Source organism: Notolepis coatsorum (genome assembly GCF_963971535.1).
Source record: "Notolepis coatsorum genome assembly, chromosome: 19".
Lineage (NCBI taxonomy): Eukaryota > Metazoa > Chordata > Actinopteri > Aulopiformes > Paralepididae > Notolepis > Notolepis coatsorum.
This window is the reverse complement of record NC_140183.1, coordinates 91,557,442-91,581,566: the sequence shown is the minus strand read 5'-3', so window position 1 is coordinate 91,581,566 and position 24,125 is coordinate 91,557,442. Positions and strand designations below refer to the sequence as shown.

Genomic DNA, 24,125 nt, shown 5'->3' with positions numbered 1-24,125 from the left:
CACACTCTCCCAGCTCTCTTTCTCTCTTGCCCCTTCCTCATCTCTCTCACCCCCCTCTCTCTCTATATATCTCTCACACACACACACACACTTCAGCAGGGCCGGACTGGGGAAATAATTCATACCGGGAGATATAGCGCAAAATATAGCCCCAGTCAGGCCACCAGGATTTTTTTTGTTACAAAGACTTAATTTCCTGCATTCTGGTGAATTTTAGTGCATGTGAATCACAAACTAATGAGCCAACAATTGCTTAGTACAATGTACTGTTATGAACCTCAAATAAAACTGTTGTGGCATTAGCAATGCTACTCTCTCCACCTTCAAAAAGAAAAAAGCAAGAGCACAACATATTTGTCTATTTACTATTATAATTCAGTTAACCACTCTCTCCACCTATTCAAACAGAGCAAGAGCACAATACCATATTCACTTTACTGATGCACTACCCATCAACAGTTAAAATAGCCCTTACACAAACATTAAATAACAGACCTTTCATTATTACAAAACTACCTGGCTCACTGCCTGGCTGTTACAGTATTCTGCAGAGTGCCATCTGCCATTCCATTCGCCGCCTCCACTGTCAATCAGTTGTATCGCCTGGTCCCGCCTCCACCAATCACAAGCGGCAGCACGGCTCCATTGTGTGTGTGTGATCCGAGGGAGAGAGTCAGATAGTTCTCCAACTCTGTCGCAGACAGTGAAATCCTGGTTGTTCCCCACCCACCTAGGTTATCTAACTATCGCGCCGCGCCGCCGCCACAACTAGAAACAATGGCCTGGCAAAAAAAAAAAATTAATAAAAAAAAAAAATTATAATATTTAAATTTTTTCTTTTTTTCTTTTTTTTTTCTTTTTTTTTTATCTGTGCAGGCCAGGCCACCGGGAAAACTCCCGGTGCTCCCGATGGCCAGTCCGGGCCTGCACTTCAGAAACAAACATAGTATCAATGAGAGCATCAATAATACACCTGAGTGAAGTCTAGTAAAAAAAAAAAAAAAATTTTTCTTAAAAGTTAAGCGTGAGTTAAAAAAAATTGTGGCGTTAATAGAATCGGGCGATAACGCGTTAATACCGTGTTAACTTTGACAGCCTTAGTAAATATGTATGTGTGTGTGCGTGCTCCCGTCCCATCTCTGGTCTTTGGAAAGACCAGATGAGGTCAGAGGAGTTTGAGTGTATGCGGTAATGAGTACAATTTACTTTTGAGTGTCCATAATTAACTATTAAAATATCTGCATAATACTACCACTATATATATACGTTTGATGTTTATTTATTTTTACTGTTTGCATACGAGGTGGTCCGCAAATGTTCTTGATAACAATCTAGTGGTCCGCATAAACAAAAAGTTTAGACGATCTCTAAATATGCGTACGGCCTGGGCGGCCAGAGCATAACTGTTCTAACAGCAATATATAATCCGTTTCAGAAGCAGAACGCACGCAATAAGTTATAATAATAATTATTATTATTATTGAACAACTGCCTCTTTGAACTGCTGCGGTCAGGCAAGCGATACCGGAGTCTTAAGGCGAGCACAGAAAGACTCAGAAGAAGCTTCTATCCCCAGGCCATCAGGCTGCTAAATGAACAATAAACACTATGCAACAACCATCAAATGCACACAGCACACACACCCACACGCACACACTCACTTAAACAAACAACACACTGCAGCACCCACTCTCCACACTTTAGATCACACAAACACACTTTATATTTATTGATAAAGGATTTGCACTACAACTCGTACACCTACTGTAAATTGTACCTAAATTGCACCTCATCCCATTTCTGCCTTGCACTATATAGTATTGTATATTAGTACACTGCATAGTATTGTATATTATATGGTAACTCAGTTACGTCTATTCTGCATCGAACATTGTACATAATACTGAACACTGTGACCTCATTTTCTTTTTACTTCTAATGTACATGCTATACTATGTTATTTTATTTCATACTTATCTTGTCTTGCACAGTCTCTGGAGCATAACAGTAAGAAGCATTTTGTATAAAAGTATTCTGTACTTCTGTATGAAAACTATTAAAGAAACTTGAAACTTGAAACTTGAAAAGTTCTGGGTTTTTTAAGTCATAATATTTGGGGGCAATGGTAGGCAATGGTAGGCTTTTTTTAAATTGTTCTCATCGGTTTCAAGTTTCAAGTTTCTTTAATAGTTGTCATACAGAAGTACAGAATACTTTTATACAAAATGCTTCTTACTGTTTCGCTCCAGAGACTGTGTTAGACAAGATAGTATGAAATAAAATAGTATAGCATGTAAAATAGAAGTAAAAATAGAGGTCACAGTGTTCAGTATAGACATATGTACAATGTTCGATGCAGAATAGAAGTAACTGAGTTACCATACAATATACAATATACTATGCAATGTACTAATATACAATACTATATAGTGCAGAGCAGAAATGGGATGAGGTACAATTTAGTGCAAATCCTTTACCAATAAATATAAAGTGTAAAGTGTGTTTAGGTGTTCTAAAGTGTGTAAAGTGGGTGCTGCAGTGAGTTGTATGTTTAAAGTGAGTGTGGATGTGTGTGCTGTGTGCATTTGATGGTTGCTGCATAGTGTTTATTGTTCGTTGAGCAGCCTGATGGCCTGGGGATAGAAGCTCCTTCTGAGTCTTTCTGTGCTCGCCTTAAGACTCCGGTATCGCTTGCCTGACCGCAGCAGTTCAAAGAGGCAGTTGTTCGGGTGGCTGGAGTCCTTGATGATTCTCTTAGCCTTCCCCCTGCACCGCTTGTTGTAAATGTTCTGGAGGGTGGGAAGCCCCCTCCAATTGTGCGTTCGGCTGAACGTGTCACTCTTTGTAGTCTGCTACGGTCTTGTGCAGTGCTATTCCCAAACCAGGAGGTGATGTTGCCAGTCAGGATGCTCTCGATTGTACATGAGTAGAAGTTCCTAAGGATCTTCTGGCTGACTTGGAACTTCCTTAAGGAAGTAGAAGCGTTGTCGTGCCTTCTTCACAACACTGTCGATGTGTGTGGTCCATGTCAAGTCCTCGGATATGTGGGCTCTGAGGTACTTGAAACTGTTCACTCTCTCAACCGATGCCCCGTCGATGCTGAGGGGGCTGTAGTCCTTGACCCCCGACCTCCTGAAGTCCACAATCATCTCTTTTGTTTAGCTGACGTTCAGGGAGAGGCAGTTCTCCTGACACCACTGTGACAGATTCTCTACCTCTTCCAGGTAGGCCCTCTCGTCGTTGGCAGAGATCAGGCCCACCACTACTGTGTCATCAGCTAATTTGATGATTGTGTTGTTGTTCCGCTGTGCCACGCAGTCATGTGTGTACAGGGAGTAGAGGAGGGGGCTCAGAACACAGCCCTGGGGGGCGCCCAAGTGGCGAATCATTCATGTAACGCGCTGCGCCGCGAAGCGGCCGACCTGGGTTCGATTCCCGGACCCGGTGTCCTTTGCCGAATGTCTTCCCCCCGCTCTGTCTCCCGTTCTTCCTCTCTCTCTCTCTCTACCGGACTGGCCGGTAGTAAAAACAATAAAAATCTACCAAAAACATATATATATATTTTTTTTAATTTCTTTTTCTCATCTGGGTAAGAGTTTCTTATCTGGGTGAGAGTGCTCTCGACCACTCTTAGAATTTGGTCTTGCCTAAGAGAAAAGCAAAAATAGGAAAACATTGCTGAATCCCAGGTAAGAACAAAATAAGAAAAAAATGCTAGTTAAGAACAAAATATGAGGAAATCTGTTCTTATATCGCTTCGTGAATGAGGCCCAATATCTTTGTCAAATCCTCTGATAACAGAAGTGGATAAATGTTAGCATAGCGCTAACTACGATTTTTGTTTTGCATATATATATTTGTTTTGAAATGTTTTAAATTAGTACATTTGAGTAGTGGAAAAGGGGTAGGATTAAATAAGTGTATACTTCTTCCTACTCCTTTTCGAACATGTAAATTGAGTTATGTTTTGCTTTTGTTTAGTTATTTATTTAGTTTGAGTTATGTTTTGATTTTGTTTAGTTATTTATTTAGTTTGTATTCATTTACATGTTCGAAATAAAGATTTCAAATCAAAATCAAATCCAATGTCAGTGAATGTTTTCTAGTCAATATTTAGGCTAACAGTACACATGTTGTCTTGTACAAAGGCTTTCATAAACCATACAATGCAGGGAATCATCATCAGTAGGCTACGGCATTGAGATTAATTAATTAACGCTAACTGAAATATCAGTAACGTTAGTAGTTGACTGATGTTAGATATCCTAACTGTGATTAACGCTACGCTAGCGTTTTTCTGCTTCTGTTCAAAGAGGCTATGATAGAGCTCCTGTTTGGATGTCAAAAGGGTTTGGCAGCTAGCAAGTCTATTACAGTAGCTGCTTCATTTTATCATTGTAGGATGTAAGATGGTTCGTTTTGTAATTGCTCCTACCCATTCAGCTTGCTAATCTAAATGTTAACTGGCTAAACATGCTTCATGAATTTGAGGAAAGAATGAGAGGAACCAATGCACTTGACTTTTAGTGAAAAAGATAAAAGAAAAATCCCTTTATTGCATTGTCAAGTTCTACAGACAGAACATGATTGAAATACCATACTTTTGTCTCCCGTGGTGGGGCTGCCCTTTTGTTTATTATGTTTTGATTGAGGATTGGGCCTTTAAATCATCTGGTGAGCCCCCATACTAATCATCAACCTAAGGGTTGAGAAGTACTGAGTGTGTTGTGAGTGCTGCTAATCAACCTTCCTGCCCGCACTGTCTCTCTCTGGCCAGCAGGAGTCTCAGGATCTCTTCCTCCAGACGGAGGTTCTCCTGTTCCACAGCCTGCACCTCCCAGCCATGACTCCACTGAGGAAGCCCCATCTCTAGACAGAGAGGGAGGGATTGTGAGGATCAAAACTGGTCTGTCTCTCTGTCTGTCTGTCTGTCTGTCTGTCTGTCTGTCTGTCTGTCTGTCTGTCTGTCTGTCTGTCTGTCTGTCTGTCTGTCTGTCTGTCTGTCTGTCTGTCTAGACGCTTGATCAAGTCAGAATGTTCCAAAGTGACGGCACCACGTGGTGTAGTGGTTAACACTGTCGCCTCACAGCTAGAAGGTCCTGGGTTCGATTTTCACTTGGGGACCAGGTTGCCGTGTTGCCAGTTACCACTCCTCCTACACATGCCTTCTCTATTTAAACGACCACATCAAACAAGAGGTGGACCCTGGCAAATAGTCACAGTGAGCTGTGGTGTTCCACAAGGAAGCATACTAGGACCGCTACTGTTCCTGTTGTGAAGGGCCAGATTAAACCGAATATATATATTTATTTATATATATATATTTAATTGTATTTGTATATTCTCTAATATTCCCTGATATCCCTTGTATATTCCTTGTACAATATGCATTGAATATCCATTCTAGCCTACTGAACATCCCATAATAGTCTCCATTCTACTATTGGTCGAGACCTTGGTGCCAGGCTGCCATACCCCTCAGACCCAGTTCAAACGTACCGCTCGACATGTACGAACAAGTCCTAGTTCCGCGTAGGAATTTGGCTACCGCACCACGAATGGGACTATTTGTTCATAGTGCGTATATATACTGCGCTACTAAAGTAGGACTTTCTTTTCAGTCCAGTTTCTTACCCTCCAATAGAGTCACAGACGTAAAGCCTCCCCGCGATGCCACGTGTGGGAGTAAGGCCAAGTTCGGCCTACCATCGGTATTGAGACATCGTGTATATTAATATTTGAATAGTCATATTTGGCACTATATCGTCGAGTTGGACGTAGTCTATTAAGTTAATAATAGTCTGTTAATATATAGTGCTTCGTGCGGTGAGAATACTACCGTAGTCAGTACCCCATCGTTTCGGGCAGAGAACTGGCTGCTTACCCAGGGTGGTTGACCCTATGTGAAGCTGCACCCGAGGAGCCCCAGAGCCGACGAGCGAGTGGACCTGTATACCGGATTATTCTACCGACGACAGCCCGCCTTCCCAGGCACGGATTATGCTTTGGATACTTTGATTATTCTATGGATAAAGACCCCCGACACTACCGTGTGTTGGAACCCCCCCCCCTGGAGAGGACGCAAGTTGAGGAGACGCTCTGCAAGACGAGGTCTCTCCACATCTCTCCCCCGTGGACCGGAGAGAGCCGGCCCACAAAGAGTCCACCTGCTTTCATCTGTGGTCCAAGGATCGCCGGCGCATTGAACGGCACTACAGTGGGTTCACCCGGGATACCCTTGGCCGGACGAGGCAGCTGGATTCTACCCCCCCCCCCTCCTACTCCTGTCGGCTTACAAGCGACCGGATTAACCCCCTCTAGTGTATCCAGCCTATAATCATTAAAGTATCATTGCTGTTATTCCTTAACTATTCCAGGTCGTATATTTACCACCTGCGCCTTCAGAGATTGGACATTATCTATTGATATACCGACGAATACTCCTTGCCATAAAAGTGCATACTATTTCAATTCATAAATGTAATTAAGTGATTAAGTGCTTATTCTACACACCATCGCTGTGTAGGAAATAAAGACCTGTTTCTAATTCGTACATTTGTGTTGGATCCGTTTCATCTACGTGAGAGTGTTCATGATAATATATTTATGCCGTGTACTGGGTGGCCGAATATTAAGTACAAAGGTAGTGGTAGTAAGTATCATATCTAGTAATACAGTCAGGGAATTGTACCCCTCAGTTACAATTGGTCCTTCGAGCCGGAGGGTAATTAGTGTAATATTAATATAGTGTTATTAATATTGAAATGGCCTATGATGAACACTCCACGAAACGATCCTCCTAACCAACGCCCGCAGCGCGAACGACGGCTCCCTCAGTACTTAGAGGCTTACGCTGTCAGTCAACAACCTAGTCTTCTACTAACAGTAAACGCGGTAAAACTAGAAAGTAAAAGTATGTCTAACCCCAACGCCCAGACTACCCCGACCATAGAGGCCCCTACGGGCTCTAATGTAACTGACCAAGTTCACGGTGGGGACCAGTGGGAACCAGACATGACTTCACACCCCGCCAGTACTGAAGAAGTAGTCCCCGATGAGTCCCGGGAGGAATACAACGCTACCGAGAGAGAACTCGGCACGGAAGAAGACGGGGAGAGCACCGTGGAGATAGAGCTCCAAGGCTCCGCAAGGAGTACCCCGAGGGAAGGCTCCCCTATACAACCGCCTTCTCCCAGCGAGGCAGAGAGGACCCTACAGCAGGCATTCCTCGTCAGCCTGAAAGCCTCTACTGAACGCGATAGACTCCAGGGTGAACGCGATCGATTGCAGCTACAGCAACGGAGCGAAGAAGAGCACATACGCCTGGAAATAAGACGCATTCAGATGGAAGAGAATGTGGCCCGAGACCGAGCAGACAGCCAGCGAGCAGCTGCTGGTGCTCTACGGGACGCAGAGCGCGACAGACAGCAAGCGCAACTAATAGAACAGCTGATCAGACGGACAACACCCTCTCCCTCCGCCAGAGGCTCCAGGAACTCGTCTAGACACACCTCCAGGGCGGCATCCCCTAGCCGAGTAAACAACCCTGAACTTGACCAACAGACGAGGTCTATACCCCCCACAGACCACCTCCCCCCACCGGTCCAAGCGAGACCTAGCAACCGGGAAGGAGCAGCATATCCTGTGGAGAGGCTAAACCAGAGACTACAAGCACTGGATGACCTAACTGAAGACGAAGAGGAAGAGGAGGAGAACCACGCCCGAAGACAGCACAGTACTCTACCGGACCAGGAGGTCCGGTACAGCCCAGGCTATACTCCCGCGGAGCTGCGCTACAGACCCCCGACTCTATACACGGGTGAGCACGACGCACGACCCGCACCGAGGAACAGCACCTGGACAAGCGGGCCATGGTACACTGCCGGTACCAGCCCATACCAAGGAGCGGGAGGAGACTCGCCTAGGAGGCCTCCCCCCCAACGCTCGCCGATGTATCCACAGTCAGCGTCATACATTGGCACGCCTATGGTACCCGACTTCACCCAAGAGAACCGGGCCCAGTATACAGAACTCCGCATGTGTCTGGAGACCATGTTGGTGGATGTATTGGATGAACGCCACAAATACGCCATCCTACTGCAGCACTTAAAGGTGCCCCGCGCACATAATATAGCGCTCGCCTACGCGACTTCCACCACCCCATACACAGCAGCGCTGGTAGCATTGGACCAGAGGTATGGGCGCATATGGGATTACGTGATCCAGGAGATCCGACACATCGACCGCTTACCCCCAGCAATAGACAATCGAGCACTGGACGACCTGTCCGTCAGAGTGCAGTCCCTGGTAGGGATGTTGGGAGCGCAAAGAGAGAAGGGGAAGTATGAACTTTACGCCAACTCAAATGTGGAAAGGATCCTGGAGAAGCTGCCGCCCGCTCGTCAGGAGCGCTTTAGGCGGCAGAGGGACCACAGAGACCCGAATGGCCCCGAACCGAACCTCCTCGATCTAGCAGACTTCCTGGCGAGAGAAGTCAGCAGCCTACGGCTAGATACATTCGGACGGAGCACCCCTGGCTCCAGAGAAGGAACCAGACGACTAAATGATGGAAGAAGATCGGTGACTGTGATGCACCAATCGGAGTCAGTACCGAGCAGCAGGAGCCACAGTACCCCCTCCAGAACGGAGAAGTGGAAGATAGTGTGCCCCTACTGTGAGAAAGAACACTGGCTAGCGCAATGTGACTCCTTCCCCAAGCTGAACGCGGAGGAAGCAGGTCAATGGATAAAGTCCAACAAGCGCTGTTTTCGCTGTGCGCGCTCACACATGGCAGCCGAATGCCGCTTAAAGAAAAGGTGCACCAAGTGCGATGGAGCCCATCTGGACATACTTCACAACAGTAACAGACGGCGCCCTTCACCTGCACCATCCAGCCGCAAAGCGAGCGTCATGTACATCGATCCCGCCAGCAGCAGTGGAGCCCGAGTACTCCTAAAAGTAGTGCGTGTGACACTAAGCTACCAGAATAAAGTCCTGGACACTTACGCCGTCCTCGATGACGGGTCAGAGAAGACCCTGCTGCTCGCCTCCGCTGCGGCCCAGCTAGGGCTGCGGGGAAGCGAAACCCAAATGACAATTCGGACAATAAGACGAGATTTGAAGACGATAAAGGGCGAGAATGTCTCATTCTCTATCGCAGCAAGCGGCCAGCCTGAGCGACGGTACCAGATTGCAGACGCTTTCACCAGCCAAGAAATAGGACTGTCGCGGTACACATACCCCGTCGCCAAGCTGATGGAGAAATATGCACATCTGCGCAAGTTACCGATCCCGCTCATAGACAATGCTATGCCGACCCTGTTGATAGGCTCCGACCATGCAGACCTCATTGTCCCGATAGACCGGGTTCATACCGGACCCCGAGGCTGTCCTGCAGCAGTCGAGACCCGTTTGGGATGGACTCTCCAAGGCCCGCTCGCCAAATCTCTCAACCGAAGTACAGCCACTAGATGTCTCCACTCCCGAGTCACAGAGGGAGAAACCGCACTCCTGCAACACGTAGAGCGGCTATGGAGCTTGGAACAAATGCCCTTTAAGAATGGAAAGAAAGACATTCGCTCTAAAGATGACATTTACGCCATTCACCTCCTCGAGACAGGGACCAAGAGAGTCCCGGTCAACGGCGTGTTGAGATACGCCACGCCACTCCTGCGGCGAGAAGGAATGCCTACTTTCCACGCCAAGACAGACGCCATAGAACGGTACCTGCTGAACACGGAGCGGCGCTTAGCCAAGAACCCCGCCCAAGAGAGTGTATACCGCGCTGAGATTGAGAAGCTCATCACAGCGGGACACGTCACAAAGATGGACATTAAAGAGGCTGACCAGACCACTGAATCGTGGTACGTGCCCCACCACAAGGTCCATCACAACGGTAAAGACCGCATAGTATTTAACTGCAGCTACCAGATCGGATCCCAAAATCTGAATAAAGAGTTACTGCCCGGTCCCACACTCGGCCCCTCCCTACTCGGCGTTCTACTCCGCTTCCGCCAGGAAAAGGTGGCCATCAGCGGGGACATTAAAGGAATGTTCCTGCAGGTGAGATTAGTAGAGGCGGACAAGCCCCTGTTACGGTTCCTATGGAGAGAGAAGCCAGGAGATGAGCACCCAGCCATCTACCAATGGGAAGTCCTCCCCTTCGGAACGACGTGCAGCCCCTGCTGTGCGACATTTGCACTACAGAAACATGTAGCAGAGGACCCAGCAGCGGACGAAGAGGTCCGACGCAGCGTAAAGAACAGCTTCTACGTAGACAACTGTCTACAAAGCCTTTCAACCCAGGAAGAAGCCGAGGCTCTCCTGATTAAACTCCGCGCCTCACTGATCAAAGGCGGCTTTGATCTCAGGCAGTGGGCCAGCAGCGATCCGCAAGTACTGCGCAGCCTCTCCTCCGAGGACAAGGCAGCCAGCAGCGAGACCTGGATGGCTACAATCCCGGGAGAAGCCCAGGAGATGACCCTGGGATTGGTGTGGCGATTCAAAACAGATTCGCTTCACTACAGACACAAGCCCCTGACTACGGAGCAGGGAAGGCCGGCGGCGGCGCCGACCACAAGACGGAGTGTGTACACAACACTCGCCCGACAATATGACCCGCTAGGATGTATTCTACCGTACACCACCAGGGCAAAAATGATTGTACGAGCATTGTGGGACAAGGACCAGGGCTGGGACGACCCCATTCCCGCACACCTTGCATCCACCTGGAGAGAGTGGGAGATGGAGCTCCACTCACTCCCAGGCGTTAATATGCGCCGAAGCTACTTCCCACCCACGGTGAGGCCAGAGACATGTAAAATGGACTTACACGTCTTCAGTGACGCCTCAGAGGTCGCATACGGATCAGTAGCCTACTTGCGGGCCCAAGACCAGGGGGGAGAGATCTACACAGCATTTGTCCTCGCCCGCTCGAGAATAGCCCCACGCAAGCAACAATCTATCCCACGTCTAGAGCTCTGCGCAGCCCTAGCCGGAGCGCACCTAGCCACGCTCATCCAACGTGAGCTCACCATACCGGTGTCTAGAACAATCCTGTGGTCAGATTCCACGACGGTACTCGCCTGGATCAAATCGGACTCATGCAAGTACAAAGTCTTCGTGGGAGTCAGAGTCACCGAGATTCAAGACTTAACCGAAGAGTTAACCGGAGAAACAGAGTGGCGCTACGTTGATACAAAACAGAACCCAGCTGACGTCATCACCCGGGGGATGCCCCTGGATGACCTCACCCGTCGCAATGTCTACAGTGACGGCCCCGCATTCCTAAGACTCCCGGAAGGACAGTGGCCCATGCCTATCCCGAGGGAAGCAAGTCCAGAGGAGGTGGAAATTAAGAAGTCTGTGTTCTGTGGATTGAGCACCGTAGCCTCCACCGACCCTAATATAAACGATTGCACGTCCATAGAGAGTGCACAACAAAGAACATTCCTGCGGTACCACCCGGAGTGCAAGTCCCCCGCTGATATGTCAGCGGCTAACTACGAGGAAGCAGAATTGCTTCTACTGCAGCGAGCCCAGAGAGACTCGTTCCCCGATGAATTGGCCTGTCTACAGGGAGGAAAGCCCGTCCCATCCGACAGCAGATTAATTCACCTGGCCCCCGAGAGCGACGCTCACACCCTCATCAGAGTGGGTGGTCGCCTACGCAGAGCCCCCAATCTACCGGATGACATTAAATACCCGATCGTATTGAACAGCCGACACAAGGTCACAGAGCTGATTATAAAGAAATACGATGAGGATGTACATCACGCAGGAGCAGAAAGAGTGTTAGCGGAAATCAGACGTCGTTACTGGATCCTACAAGGAAGAGAGGCGGTACGACGCTTCCAACGAACATGTCTAGACTGCCGCAAGTGGCGCGCGCAGCCCAGCATACCAAGGATGGCTGACCTTCCTCCATGTCGCCTCCGAATCGGTGACAAGCCATTCCACTCAACGGGTATGGACTGCTTTGGCCCGCTGCACATAAAGAAAGGAAGAGGAACCGAGAAGCGGTGGGGTATTGTATTCAAATGCATGACCACCAGAGCGATACACATCGAGCTTCTCCCGACCATGAGCACAGACTCATTCCTTATGGCCTTCCGTAGATTCATATCACGGAAAGGAAGACCGTCTACCCTATTGTCCGATCATGGGACAAACTTTAAAGGCGGCGAAAGAGAGCTGAGAGAGAGCTTCCAAGCTATGGGCCCAGAACTTAAGACCCACCTCGCTCCAGCACAGGTTGATTTCCAATTCAACCCCCCAAACGCACCCCACTTCGGTGGCACTTGGGAACGAGAAGTGCGCTCCATAAAGACAGCCCTGTACGCAGTACTTGGGGCCCAGACTGTGGCGGAAGAAGTCCTAATGACAGTCCTCACGGAGATTGAGGGAGTACTTAACTCGAAGCCCCTCGGATATGTCTCCAGTGATGTGGCGGATATCGACCCAGTTACCCCCAACACACTCCTGATGGGGCGGCTAGATCCCACATTACCCCAGACAGTGTACCGGCCTGAAGAAGCGAACGGCCGACGAATGTGGAGGTACAGCCAAGTATTAGCCGACAAGTTTTGGAACAGTTTCCTACTGCACTACCTACCGTCTCTACAGACCCGCCAGAAGTGGGTAAAGGAGAGAGACAATTTGACAGAAGGAACAGTCGTCATGATTATTGATCAATCACTGCCCAGAGCTATGTGGCCGGCCGGCCGCGTAAGCAAAGTGATCACCGGTGCCGACGGCAAGGTCCGAGCAGCTGAAGTGCTCGTCCAGGGTCGCACTTACACCCGTCCCGTGGCAAGGCTCATAGAACTGCCTCGACTCCCAGACACAATCGATGATGACCATGACCCTACAACCCTATGACTTTGTGAAGTTGACTGACCCCTACAGCAAACCCTTATGTGTAAATAGACAACGCGATTAATCTGTCTCCGTTTAACTGATTAGGTCTGGGACCTATTCAGGGGGTGGCTGTTGTGAAGGGCCAGATTAAACCGAATATATATATTTATTTATATATATATATTTAATTGTATTTGTATATTCTCTAATATTCCCTGATATCCCTTGTATATTCCTTGTACAATATGCATTGAATATCCATTCTAGCCTACTGAACATCCCATAATAGTCTCCATTCTACTATTGGTCGAGACCTTGGTGCCAGGCTGCCATACCCCTCAGACCCAGTTCAAACGTACCGCTCGACATGTACGAACAAGTCCTAGTTCCGCGTAGGAATTTGGCTACCGCACCACGAATGGGACTATTTGTTCATAGTGCGTATATATACTGCGCTACTAAAGTAGGACTTTCTTTTCAGTCCAGTTTCTTACCCTCCAATAGAGTCACAGACGTAAAGCCTCCCCGCGATGCCACGTGTGGGAGTAAGGCCAAGTTCGGCCTACCATCGGTATTGAGACATCGTGTATATTAATATTTGAATAGTCATATTTGGCACTATATCGTCGAGTTGGACGTAGTCTATTAAGTTAATAATAGTCTGTTAATATATAGTGCTTCGTGCGGTGAGAATACTACCGTAGTCAGTACCCCATCGTTTCGGGCAGAGAACTGGCTGCTTACCCAGGGTGGTTGACCCTATGTGAAGCTGCACCCGAGGAGCCCCAGAGCTGACGAGCGAGTGGACCTGTATACCGGATTATTCTACCGACGACAGCCCGCCTTCCCAGGCACGGATTATGCTTTGGATACTTTGATTATTCTATGGATAAAGACCCCCGACACTACCGTGTGTTGGAACCCCCCCCCCTGGAGAGGACGCAAGTTGAGGAGACGCTCTGCAAGACGAGGTCTCTCCACATCTCTCCCCCGTGGACCGGAGAGAGCCGGCCCACAAAGAGTCCACCTGCTTTCATCTGTGGTCCAAGGATCGCCGGCGCATTGAACGGCACTACAGTGGGTTCACCCGGGATACCCTTGGCCGGACGAGGCAGCTGGATTCTACCCCCCCCCCCCTCCTACTCCTGTCGGCTTACAAGCGACCGGATTAACCCCCTCTAGTGTATCCAGCCTATAATCATTAAAGTATCATTGCTGTTATTCCTTAACTATTCCAGGTCGTATATTTACCACCTGCGCCTTCAGAGATTGGACATTATCTATTGATATACCGACGAATACTCCTTGCCATAAAAGTGCATACTATTTCAATTCATAAATGTAATTAAGTGATTAAGTGCTTATTCTACACACCATCGCTGTGTAGGAAATAAAGACCTGTTTCTAATTCGTACATTTGTGTTGGATCCGTTTCATCTACGTGAGAGTGTTCATGATAATATATTTATGCCGTGTACTGGGTGGCCGAATATTAAGTACAAAGGTAGTGGTAGTAAGTATCATATCTAGTAATACAGTCAGGGAATTGTACCCCTCAGTTACAGTTCCTAATTTATGCAAATGACATGTCGTCAGCTTGTGACTGCAACTTGTTCCTGTTTGCGGACGACTCAGCCCTGCTGGTCTCTGACAAGAACAAGTTACAGGTTGAAAAAACCCTCAGCTCGGAACTAGGCAAAATCTGCATATGGCTCGCTGATAACAAACTATCATTACACTTGGGCAAAACAGAGTCCATTCTCTTCGGTTCAAATAACAAACTCAGAGAGCGGTCAGGTGGCGTAGCGGAGATTGAGCTTGTCACCAATGCAGGAGATGCTGGGTTCGAGCCCAGCTCTCGGCGTTGCCACCAGCTTGGCTGGCCGTTCACACTAATACAATTGGCAGTATTAGGGGGTGGGGAAGCTGGCGGTGGGAATCTGGCGTTGTGGACAGCTTGTGACTGCAACTTGTTCCTGTTGTGTTGTTCCTACAGCAGGTCAGGTCTCGGCGCTTGCTAAGCGGGGCAGGACTTGGTTGAGATAGCGTGCCCTCCCACGCGTTACACTTCACCAATGAGAGTCCTCGCTGCCAAGTGAAAAGACGTCACTGGCCGTCGGCACACGTCTCGGGAGCATGCGATCGACTCGGGACGCCCTTGTACCGACTCGTAGGAGAACATGCATACAGCAGCCAGGTAGGGGAGGGGGGGAATTGGCACAACAACTAATTGGGACGGGGAGAAAATCTGAGAAATCGGAAACAAAAAAAATATAAAAAGAATATAACAAACTCAGCAAACAACCGACGGCTTCTCAGTTGCAGTGGGTGACAATATTGTCACAAGGAAAGAAGATATTACCTACCTGGGTTCCATCCTAGAAGCAAATCTTTCCTGTGACAAAATGGCATCCAATGTAATAAAAAAAGTCAACCAACAAACTCGATTCTTGTACCGGATCTCCTCACTGGTAAACAAGAATACCCTGAAGACTCTGGCAGGAGCACTCATTCAAGGGTACTATGACTATGCTTGCACCTCATGGTACCAAAGCACCTCAAAGGCGCTAAAAACTAAATTACAAACATCTCAAAACAAACTGGTCAGACTACTGCTTGACCTTACTCCTAGAACCCACCTCACCCCTGCCCACTTTGACAACCTAGGATGGCTTAGAGTAGACGACAGAGTACAGCAACTTGCAATGGGCCTGGTCTACAAGATACACTACACGACCAAGGTACCCATGTGTACATGTCAAAATACTTCCCAAAGGTCAGTGAATACCACGATCACAACACCAGAGGGAGCTCCACAAATCATGTTAAACCCAGATTCGGCTCAAACAAGGGACTAAACACATTTCGCAATAATGCCACATCAATGTGGAACGCCCTACCCAAAGCTGTAAAGGAATGTGAATCACTACCCACTTTCAAAAACACTCTCAAAAAACACCTACGGGAGACTGCAATTCGAAACTGGCCCCTGTAAATGTCCTAACACAACCCCCTCCAATGTACAGTAAATTACCAAGTATGGTCTTGTCAATATTCCAATGTAAAGTTTTGTTTGTACAGTTGTACAAAATGGGGGACCCTGATGTAAACAAGACGAAAGTCTTTCTCTGGTCTGCATCCCCTTAACAATTGTATGTATTGAGCTGTACTGTACTGTACCCATTCTGCAATCTGTTAATAAAGTTTTCAATCAATCAATCAATCAATCAATCAACAACCATTTATTTTCCCTTCATTCCAGAGCTCCCATTTGCAAAAAGATCTGGCAAAGCCATTTTGCATTCCCCCCCCCCCCCCCCCCCCTTTGTGTAAGTATTAGGTTTCATTCCATTTTGGATGCTAAAGTATGGACTACCCATACCCACTCAATGGATTTGGTTTGAACTGGACTTGATACCTACTTTTCCTCTTGCTTTTGGCTCCAGCCCCTGGTTGGTTCTGCTCCAGAGTTTGGGCCTGGGCCTGAAAGTCGTGCATTTGAGCCAGAACTGCTGGATCACAGCCTCCACTGTGCATGTAGGCCAGACGCAGGGCTCTGCACAAAGGATGGAGTTTACAAAAACAATTACATATCAACAGGAAAAGAATATATCATATATAGGTTTTATTCTATAAATACAATATGCACAATCATTCCAGACTGTCCATGGTATTTGATTCTGGCAGTGACTGAAAATTACTGTGTATATGCATTTCTTTGAAAACCAAAAGCAAATGACTCATTCTTAAATTTATATCAGCATTGTTTCATATGTTAACCCCAACAATAGAAATACATCTCCATTTAATCCCTTTCTTAGATTTACGTACAGTAAACTTTATAAACAGTGAATTTGTGTAGTAATAATCAGCCTTATTAATACTACGAATGACCCGCTTTTGCAGTAATTAATGTTTTATTACACACCTTTCTAAAAGCTTTGTAGATGCATTTTCTTTTTAAATAAATGATTACTCTACATAAAATGTTATCTATATCAGAGGAATACACATGTTCCACTGTTCCTATTCAAACTATGTATTTGTTTGATGTGCCATCATATCCAAAGACCTTGGTGTAGTGATGCATAAATGTGAGTTTAGAAATCTAGATGTGAGGTGAATTCATTCTGAATAAAAATTCTAGATCATTGTTCCTACTTTCACTACTGAACTCAACTCTTGATGAATAAAGGTCAACAATCCTCACTTTATTTGGGTGGAGAGAGGTCCGTTGATAGAGGAGATGAGGTCAAAGGTGACATGATGATGCCTCTTCATGTCTTCTTCCTGGGTGGGACCAGGGTTCTGCAGATCAGACACTTCTTTGACCCTGAGAAAACAATGGATTAAACCAGTGGTCACCAACGCGTCGATCTTGATCGACTGGTCGATCTTTGAGACTGTCCCTGTAGATCTTTCCATGAAAATTAAAAATTATTTTTTTTTTTTTTTTTTTTAGATCTTAGTCCACATTACAGTTCTACCTTTGTTTTGATGTGAAAAGTAATGCTGCACTTAGCACTGACTGAGAAAGTACACATTACAGTTCTACTTTATAAAATGCTAATTGTAAATATGTTTGTCAATGTTAATAATATGAGAAAGTCCACATTACAGTTCTACTTTTGTTCTGATGTGAAAAGTGATGCTGCACTTAGCACTGACTGCACTTAGCACTGACTGAGAAAGTACACATTACAGTTCTACTTTATAAAATGCTAATTGTAAATATGTTTGTCAATGTTAATAATATGAGAAAGTCCACATTACAGTTCTACTTTTGTTTTGATGTGAAAAGTGATGCTGCATAAGATGACTGCACTTAGCACTGACTGAGAAAGTACATAATAGTTCTACTTTGACGTTTTAATGTTGGACCAAAGCATTGCATGTAATTAGAATACAGGCAAATAAGATAGCATTATACGCGGATGATGTCTTAATTTACTTAAAAAACCCCAGTCTGAGCCTCCCTAGACTAATGGACCTTATTGAAACCTATGGTCAACATTCGGGATACAAACTAAATATAGGAAAAACACAGATACTTACATATAACTATACCCCCCCAAGAGAAATAAAAGAAAACTACAATTTAAATTGGAACATGAAGTCCATAAAATATCTGGGAGTAAGGCTGACTAAGGACTTAACAAAATTGTATGAAGCAAATTACCAGCCCCTAAACACACAAATTAAAAAAGATATAGAAAGATGGTCATTAGCCCCCCTGGATTTCACCTCCAGAATAGACTCAGTAAAAATGAACGTAGTCCCTAGACTACTATATCTTTTCCAGTCCTTGCCGGTGGAAATCCCTGCTAAACAGTTTAACGACTGGGACAGGATGATTTCTAGATTCATATGGAGCGGGAAAAAACCGAGAATTAGGTTCCGGACACTCCAACTCCCTAAAGAGAAGGGAGGCATGTCCCTCCCAAATCTGAAGGAGTATTACTATGCAGCGCAAATAAGACCTTTGGTCTGTTGGTGTGAAAGGGACTACGAAGCGAAGTGGAAGGACATTGAAGTGAAATCACTTGATATACCACTCCAGACAGTAATTGGTGATAGACAGCAGGCCAATACCCTATATAGAAACTTAAACCCATTTATTGTACACACCCTACAGACATGGTTCAAAATTGTGAAACAATTCAAGTTAGAAAAAAGGATTAAGATCTTGAGGTGGTTTGCCTTCGATTTAGGATTTAAACCAAGAATGTATGATCAAACATTTAAGGAATGGGCTCTCCGAGGTATTACCTCATTCAGCACAATGGTAGAGAATGGAGAACTTGTGAGCTTTCAAACCTTGAAAGATACATACGGTTTGGATAAACACGACTTCTTCAGATACCTACAACTACGCCAGTACTTTCTAAAAGAGGTAAAGGTGTCTGACCCCAATACCCCAATAGACAGTGTTATTCAGATATTCATTCAGGCATACAGGGACAAGATGAGTAAAACTGTGTCAAAATTGTATAATAGCTTTGTTCAGGCCAGAACTGACTCCACAAGTTACATTAAGACAAATTGGGAAAAGGGATCAAACATTGAAATAACCGAAGACGAATGGGAGAACATGTGCAGAACTCAATGTAGCTCGACTAATTCAAAAACATGGAGAGAATTCTGCTGGAAAAACTTGACTAGATTCTTCATAACTCCCAAAATCAAATCCCGACAAGTAGGCATAGAGCAACCATGTTGGAGACAGTGCGGCCAGAGGGAGGCAAACCACTCTCATATCTTTTGGAATTGTCCAGGAATTCAACGTTATTGGCAAGATGTTCACTCCACCATGCAGGTTATATTGAATTTTAAGATACCGGAGACCTTCTCCTATTTATACCTGGGTAACTTACCTGAGGAATTGGTAGGAGGAGACAGATATTTGATGAAAATATTTTTAGCAGCAAGTAAGAAAGCGATCACGCGTCTCTGGTATCAACAAGAACCTCCAACAAAAGAAAAATGGTTGGCCATTATAGGCGAAATATACACAATGGAAAGACTTACTTTTACTCTCAGATTACAGGAAGAGAAAGGTTTGAAGTACTGGGAAAAGTGGGACTTTTATATGGTAATGACGACAACCAGTGGATGATGTATTGATGTATAGTTGTAAAGAATATTCGCCATACCTATAGGGAAAGTAAGAGAATTGAGAACTCGGCATGTGAAAAGTATATTTTTGTAAAGTGACACTAATAATGCAGCCCGGGATTGTGTTTTTGTTATGTCTTGTTGTTTGTGATTGTTTGCTTGTTGTGAAAAACAATAAAAAGAAAGTTATAAAAAAAAAAAAAAATACAGGCAAATAAAAGTCATTTAGTTTAAAGTACAATCTTGGCTGTCTTTTCTCTCAACGCTTCAATAGGTAGATCTTGCCTTCACCAAAAAAAAAGTGATCTTGGGCTTAAAAAGGTTGGTGACCACTGGATTAAACCAAAGCATTATTATTTTCCAATCTTGGCACACAGTTAACTTATCATACATCTATCTGATCTAAAGTCTGTTTAGAGAACCATCACTCATTATCAATCAATCTCATTATATAGACTGTCTCCGATATTAGTAAGGTAGCCATTTTAAAAACTCTACCATCCTGCACCTACCCTGTGCAGGCTCACAGTGGTAGCTGGCCATGGTACATCTCTGTCTCTCTCTCACCCTGTTCGTAGTGTGTTTAGTTGTTCTGCTAACTTCTGCAGGGTGTCTTGGTTCCTCTCCTCCTGTTCTCTGAGCTCCATCAGCAGTGTCTCCAGGTGCCTGTGATCACTGTGCCCAGCCAGAGCACCCAGCTGGCAGGCGAGGTCTGACACACGCACACGCACACACACACGCACGCAAAACAGACACGTAGTAAGCCCTTTAGGTTACATGGCTATTGGTTTATTTCCAGAAAAATGTAAATGGAATCACTGAAAATGTCCAAACATTTTTATTCTGACTGCTCATTTTTGCAACCATTATACTGTATACAATTTTCAGATACAAAGACCAGCAAGTAATGCTTCTGCCACCTTGATGTGAGCCTGGAAGCTAATCGCTGTTCAATTGAAACTAATAGCACAGAGTCGTCCATTTCTATTTCAGATAACTATCCCAGAGGGTACTGCTCAGCACCGATCCCTGGCCTGAGATTGTGGGTAAAGGGAGATAATTGTACTTTCATGGTCACGGGTAGCGCTAGTACCTTAGTTCATATTGATCCATGTGTTTTTATGAATTATGATGATTGATGTGTACCGTAATATAAATGAAGAGTGCCTCACCCTCCCTCTGTAGCTCTAGCTGCTGGCTGTGAGCTTGGATCTGAGCCAGCTGACGTTCATGAACCTCATTCATCTCTCGTCTCTCGGCAGCGGGGGCCCCATACCCACACACCTGGGAACCACGTTTAGACATGGACATAAAGCACCGTGGTAACAATAGGCGCTCAGGGGCCAAAAATACAATAAAACTATTTAAAAAAGAAAGAACGAGATAATTAATTTGTGTTCAATAACACAACAGAAATGAATTATTGGGTACTTGTAGGCTTGTATTAAAAAGTTCCCATCTCAAAACACATAAACACAAAGGCAGTGAGACAGGACACACACAGCCTTTCTGTTTGTGCTTTTGGAGAGTGAGGCTTTTTAAAAGATGCGTATAACATTACATTTACATTTAGTCATTCAGCTGATGCTTTTATCCAAAGCAACTTACACGTTTTGTACAACAGGTCAGCAGGAAGGGTGCAACTCTTTCAATTAGAGTAACAATTTACAGTGTTGAAACTTGGGTGCTACAGTCTTGAGCGCATAGTAGTAGAGATATATTAGTATAGTAGGTAGGAATATAGGCGAGGACGATTATTTAGTGGAAAAGTGCATGATAGTAAAAGACAGTACGAAGGTTATTATTTATTTCAGATATTGATTGAAGAAGTGTGTTTTTAGTCGACGGCGGAAAAAATTTGGGTTTCAGTTGGGAAGTTCCTTCCACCATTGTGGAGCAAGGACCAAGAATAGGCGGCTTCTCTTTGATTGTATGTTTAGTCAATATAAAATGCTTCTGAATAAGTTAAATCAAATTACATGATGTACCATCACTAGGGAGATCAAGTTTAAAAAAATATTGTAAAAGATTCAGTTTATGTTAATTTGCCCAGCTGTGACATGAAGCAAGCAAATTGTAGTGGTACATATACAGCCAGGAACCAGCAAGGCAGCCATTAAACTGTATGATAATTACCATTGCAAGCGATCAGGCACTTAAAGGAACACGCCAACATTTTCAGAAATGAGCTTATCGTCTCCAGAGAGAGACAAGAAGATAGATACCAGTTTCCTCTCTGTTCAGTAGAAAGCTATTTGGCTGCATTTTAGCCTAGCTTAGCACAATGAATGGAAGCGGACATGACCGGTTAGCCTTCGGGAGAGGTGTTAGTTGTACAATGCCTAGGCTAACCGGTCATGTCTGCTTCCATTCATTGTGCTAAGCTAGGCTAACGTGCAGCCAGATAGCTTTCTACTGAACGTGCAGAGAGGAAACTGGTATCTATTGAGAGAAAATGGGGTTTATTCAATGTATGTGATGTATAGATTGGGGGGAGATGGTAGCATCTAAAGGTGCCAGGTCAGAGAGGTCGAAATGTGCTTGGCTTAGAAGACGGTGATAGAAGAAGCGGTTCAGAGGCAGTAGCCAGCAGAATGTTTAGCAGCCAGCCGAATGTGTTGACATTCCTTGTAAGAACACATTGATAAGAGCGAGTGTGGGCCCAGAGAGCAGGGCGGAGAGAGGTTCATCTTAATGAAACGTTTTGAAATGTGTGAAAGGTTATTAGCAGTTGTCATGACAGCGCGTCGCATGACAACCAGAAGAGGGGCGGGGCTATCGTTGCTATGACGAAGATCTATAAGTCGAACAGTGTTTCCGGGTGTGAGGCAGACCAAAGAAACAAATCCCACAGGAGGGAAGAGACCAAGAGACTGTCTCCTCTCATCACGGAGGGGGGGGGGGGGGGGGGGGGGAAGAATGACACATCATCATTAGCTTCGGCTAACGCGAGGAGGGTTTAGGCTAAAGACCAGGCCTGACCACCATTGGACTGAATAGCAGGAGGACGATAGACTGAACACACGAAAGATCATTAGAATAGACTTTTCAAGGACAATACAATCTGTTAACATCTGAGCTGAGGCTTCTGTTTATGTAAATAAACACTGCTTCTCCTTGTAAGGTATTACGCTGTGTCAAAGTGTCGAATTCTTACGAAGGTGGAGAATTATTATGGTTTGCGGATCACACTAACGGGGAGAGATAAGGATAGACGTCAGGACCATTAAAAGTACACAACGCAGAGGAATTGGATGGAGAGAGGATAACACAAGAAGACGCGATACTGGCCAGATTGATCAGAATCTAACACTATCTTCTATCTTCTATCTATCTCTCTGGAGAAGACGGTAAGCTAATTCTCCAAAATGTTGGCGTGTTCCTTTAATCATGAAATGAAATGAATGGCACATGCTCTTTATTTCTTTATTTCTGTGATTGGTTGTTTCTAGATTTGATTGTCTTGTCTAGATATGTGTAATGAGTCTGTATTTCTCTGATGTTTTTATTACTGCTGCTATAAGTTTTTTTCTTTTACCAAATACATTTTTCCAAGCTTGGGATAATGAAGTATAAAGAAAAGCTGAATAGCTCACCTCAGTGTCTGTGGTCCATTTAGCCCAATATGACAGACTCCCTTCAATCGACGTCCTTAACTTGTGAAACTGAAAATTAGATGATAATAATAATAATGCAGGACCTGTCGCAGAGGTCTTTAATTGGCATGCAACGACACTCAATGTTTTAGCAGCACACAGCGGTTAGTTATCACACACACACCGGAACACACACGCATGCATTGTCTTTAGGATCGCCGATGCGATACTCCTCTGCGCTTAACCCATCCCGTCGTCCTTCCCCCCAGGGGCAGCCGGGAACAGACGAGGGCTGTGGCGTGGGCCGCGCCCGGGGACCATCCAAGTGCTCCTGCCCGTCTTCGTCACGGACTCGACAGCGTCAGCGATCTGTTGTTTTGCATGTTTTTCCATTGGGTTTCTCTTATCGGTGGGGGGGGACCCTTGCGAGCACGGGGAGAACATGCAAACTCCACACAGAAAGGCCCGGGAGATACCCCACCTGGGTAACTGGCATCATGGAAACCTGGTCCCCAAGCGGGAATCGAACCCTGGACCTTCTTGCTGTGAGGCGACAGTGTTAACCACTACACCACCGTGTGTAGCAGGGTCTCTAGTAGTTCATCTTTTCTCCATCATCATTTTTGAATTTTACTAAGAACTAAGACTTGAACATGTGATGTTGCCAAGATGTAAGATAGTCAGCAGCTCCCATCAGGAAGTAATTGGAAAAGGTGGGAGGTGAAATCAGGAGGTAGGGGGGTGGGGGATCTGGGAAGTATGGGTACATTTGCTGGTTCAGAACTGGTAAAAATATTACATAAAATAAAGATCAATTAGGTGTAAAACTGTAACATGTTTGGGGTGCACAAAATCTGTGTCCCATTCATTCAATAGTATATAGCTGCAGAGCCGCAGAGCGGCGCTCTCAGGACCGGCGAGCACGAGCGGCGCTCTCAGCAATAGTATCCATCTGCAGAACGTCAGCGCAGCACTCTCAGTCCCCGCGCTGTCAGGTCTCGCACTGTCAGGCCCCTCAGGAATTTGTGAGCAAAAGTATAGTTACTGGCTGTACAA

General features: G+C 45.6%; 1 protein-coding gene across 1 annotated transcript in view; it reads right to left on the bottom strand.

Annotated features, from left to right (window-relative positions):
* The window catches only part of ccdc17 (coiled-coil domain containing 17), a gene marked incomplete at both ends in the record, with an annotated part of 59,643 nt that overhangs the window by 32,813 nt on the left and 2,705 nt on the right, over nucleotides 1–24,125 (bottom strand). The window contains 6 exons of the mRNA XM_084336777.1: nucleotides 4,747–4,869; nucleotides 16,281–16,414; nucleotides 17,069–17,191; nucleotides 20,041–20,185; nucleotides 20,646–20,757; nucleotides 23,070–23,138. Of these exons, the coding sequence (XP_084192903.1) occupies nucleotides 4,747–4,869; nucleotides 16,281–16,414; nucleotides 17,069–17,191; nucleotides 20,041–20,185; nucleotides 20,646–20,757; nucleotides 23,070–23,138 (706 nt within the window). The remainder of the gene's footprint in view (nucleotides 1–4,746; nucleotides 4,870–16,280; nucleotides 16,415–17,068; nucleotides 17,192–20,040; nucleotides 20,186–20,645; nucleotides 20,758–23,069; nucleotides 23,139–24,125) is intronic.